Source organism: Geospiza fortis, unplaced genomic scaffold, assembly GCF_000277835.1.
Source record: "Geospiza fortis unplaced genomic scaffold, GeoFor_1.0 scaffold424, whole genome shotgun sequence".
In the NCBI taxonomy this organism is placed as follows: domain Eukaryota; kingdom Metazoa; phylum Chordata; class Aves; order Passeriformes; family Thraupidae; genus Geospiza; species Geospiza fortis.
In genome coordinates, this window is record NW_005054354.1 from 1,949,599 (window position 1) to 1,953,371 (window position 3,773).

A 3,773-nucleotide genomic window follows, 5' to 3' on the forward strand; every position below is an offset into this window, starting at 1 on the left:
CTGTTTCATAATTCACTTGTTCAATTACATCCATAGCTAAACTGAAGGCTTTGGGGGTAATTTTCTGTTTTGATGAAGCACTCAGCACCTTTTGATGCTAAAAAATAACTAATAGAAAAAACGTACACACTCCATTTAACTTATGTGTTTACAGACATCAGTGTACAGGAAGATTTAAAATAAGAAAATACAACAATTAATACATTTAATGTATCCATTTTTATGAATGTACAGGTTCATATTAATGTATTTCAATATTATCACTTGTGGAGGTAAACAAAAGTCTCTATATGTGACATATCAGTTTTAAAAAATGGCATTTCTGGAATTTATTAAATGGTCAAGAAAGCATACTGAAGAGGTTACAGAAGTCAAATCTGTAAATTTCTGTTCCAAAGTTCAAAAGAAACAATTCTTAGCAGCACTGCTAAATGCTGTTCATTACCAAGAATTTCTTACCGGGTCTAGGTTCTTAAAAAGAAGGATGTCCTTGCACGCCTCCTGCAGCCTGTTCCTTTGATCATCTGTTTTGGGGTGAATAATCTGAGAGATATAACACAAAAGCTCTTAGAGTGATTATCATATAGTAGCCTAGCTGAAGGACTTAGCTAATTCAACTAAGCATTTTACACAATATTTTGGCCATGATTCATAACTCTCTCATTTCAAAACCTTCAGGATTTGAATAAACACTCAATGATAAAATGGTATCACCATTGCATCAGAAAATGAAACACTGCTATATTTAAGTTACAAGATCTCTACACCCGTGGAATCCGGTTCATTTCTGCAAACCATTCTAGACACCTTTATCTACACTATTGCTACCAATATCCAATCATATTTGGGGCGCGCATGTTTTATAAAAAACACCACTGTTACATTCAGCCATTTGCCATGACTACTTCCTAAAAAATATTGTGTGAAATAGTATCTGTGTTAAATTTATATCAGAAGTTTCACAGAGTAAACAACAGATTTGACACTGAGTGAGCCAGAGATTTACTAAATTACCAGTGTCTGGTTCATCTGAGTATCAATCAAGTTGTTGAACTCAGATTCTTCCCAAGATATGCTATGTATCACTGTAATAACATAGGGTAACCTTTTGGGCAGTGTTACAAGCCAGAAAATTAGGTAGAATATAAACAATTAAAATTCTCTTGAAACTCATGCTATTTCATCTTAAAAGCTAAGCAGTGACACAAATAAAAGAAATAAATACAGTTCATTATTTGTCACAATGTACCTTGAAAAATCTTAGCAATTTTACAGTTTAACTTTTTTCTGCCTCTTGAAAAAGGAAACTACTGCAGGATTATGAGGACACCAAGTAAGAGTTTTTAGAAGCAGGTGCTCTCTGGGTAAATATAATTGCACAAAAATGTTTCCCTAACCATGTACCACAGGTTTGTTAATTGAGGATAATACATCAAGTCCTACATGGGTGACTATTACAGAGAATTTTTTAAATGTTCCTTTAACACAAACTCCCAACATATTACTAAAGTATATTATAATAATAATGTTTTTGGAAAGAAATGGTAAAGCTGTTACATTTTTCCTCCTAAATTTAATGCTTGAGAATTGAAAAAGTATTTGACTCTAAGCATGAAGTACCCTAGATTCTGCGTCATCCTCTTCCTCATCAGGATTGTAAGCTTCTGCACACACTGAAATAAAAGAAAAAGCATAATCTTAATTCTAATTACAGTAGTGTTTCACAAGATTTGCAGAACAGAAAATGCATTGTGTGGCACAGCAATAATACACAGTAATGTAAAACATTCATACTGCTGAGACAGTCCAGAGCAAGTCAGCTCCAAACTGCAGATGAAACAAAGCTACACTTTTGTATCATTTCTGGATATGCTTGCCCTGTTTTGAAAGACTGCTAATATACTTACCAATTTCTCACCTAACTTGGTCTAAGTATCTCACCTAATGGTCAGGAATGTTTTTTCAACGTCTAAATTAATTCTTTCTCTTATAATTTAAACTATCCATAAAGGATGCAGAGATTAGATCTTTCCCTTCATCTGTGTAGGTTCAAGGTGGTTTAGGGTGTGTTTCTTTGGATGGTTGGTTGGTTGGCTCAAGGTGCTTTGCTGGGGTTTTTCACATACTTGAAAACTTTTTGTTCCTACCTGCCCTTTACTTTCAAAGATGTTTCTTCTTTTTTTTCCTTACAAGTCTTCTTTTTTAGCTCTCTAACCATCTTCATTGCCATTCCCTGAAATCCCTCTAATTACCTATATCCTTATTGAAATGTGATGCTCAAACTGGTCCCAGTATTTGAACCAAGCAGAGCACTGAGTACATCAGATGAATTACTCCTTACATTTTACAGGCTATATGTCTTTTTCATACATCCAGGCCTTCTTCAATACCTTGGCTATGTCTATGCATGTAATATTTATGACATATATCATTTTCAAAACCCACTGCTTAACCATCTGTCCTGGGCCTGTCTATGGCTATTCTGCCCAAGTATAATACCATACCCTTACACCTGCTAAATATTACTTTATTTTCAAAGCCGTTTCAAGATCATTTTTAATTCTAATCCTGTTTTCTAATCCTGTTCTCTTACTCATCTTCAATTCATTCTCAGCTTTGTGACAACTGCAAATTTAATAAGCATATTGTCTAAAACATAATCCAGATTACTGCTGAAAAAACATATTAGTTTCTAAAATAAACTCTTGTGGAATACATGAGTGAAACAGCAGTAGTTGCTTGGGGTTTACCTTTTCCACACAGCTGTGCAACTATATCTCATGCAACTTACATATAAATACTGCTTGATGTTCCCTAGTTTGTTTAGAGGGGACTCATGTAAGACGGTATTCAAAATTTCATTTCTTAAAATGAAAATGTAGGGCATCTGCTCATTTTCTTTTATCCACAAATTTTAATCTCTTGTTACAGGGTACTAGATAGTTCCAACAAATCCATGCTGATTGCTGTTTGTTACTTCCCTCCAGGTATTTACAAAATGAATATTTGTCTGTAATTTTTCTAGAACAAAAATGATCTGCAAATCTATGACAGGACTCTTCCATCCATAGCTCTTGCCTCCTTTTAAGGATGTGTTTTTCTATTTTTCACACTCATTTTTCCTCTTCAGATTCTCAATGGTAACTGCTAACAGGGCTGAGACTAAATTAGAAAATTCTTCCAGTTTCCAAGTATAGCAAATCTGAGGCACAGCTAACCTGGGAACACCTAACACATTAAGTGCTGTCTGATTTGTCCTTTCTCTGTTCTAGGCTGTTTTCCATATACTCAAAATAACACTAGTGAAGACCAATGTGCTTCTGTTAATCGGTAGAGCAACACTTCCCTCGAAAATGCTCCTACTAAAAATATAATTCCAGAACCATTTCTGTTACTCCTCATGTACTTATTGTACACAATCTTTTCTTGTACACATTTTTTGGTCTTAGCTTCTTTTATGTGTTCTGGTTTGGTTTTTTCTCTGCATCTTTTGCTATTCTTTTGCATTTCTTCTAAATAATCCAAACTAGTTTTGATTTTGTACATGGTTCCTTCTTGTGTTTGACATAAATGAGCTTCTAATATCTCAGACAGATTTATTTTACTATGCTTTTTGTCCTTCTCCTGTGCTGTCTCAATCTGCATTTTTTCTCGTTATAATTTTTCTTTAGGGAACAAACAATTCTTTAACTTCTTTTCTTGAGACTCTTTACAAAGAGGTTTTGCCCGCTGTCCTCTCATATTCCCTTGAAACCTGTTGTTCAGATTCTTTT

At 34.3% G+C, this 3,773-nt stretch overlaps 1 protein-coding gene across 1 annotated transcript in view; it reads right to left on the bottom strand.

Annotated features, from left to right (window-relative positions):
- Positions 1 to 3,773, bottom strand: part of PRKAR2B (protein kinase cAMP-dependent type II regulatory subunit beta) — a 76,674-nt gene that overhangs the window by 16,802 nt on the left and 56,099 nt on the right. Inside the window, exons 4-5 of the mRNA XM_031059018.1 lie at positions 1,621 to 1,673; positions 460 to 543 (exon numbers count right to left, since the gene is read on the bottom strand). Coding sequence (XP_030914878.1) covers positions 460 to 543; positions 1,621 to 1,673 — 137 coding nt within the window. The remainder of the gene's footprint in view (positions 1 to 459; positions 544 to 1,620; positions 1,674 to 3,773) is intronic.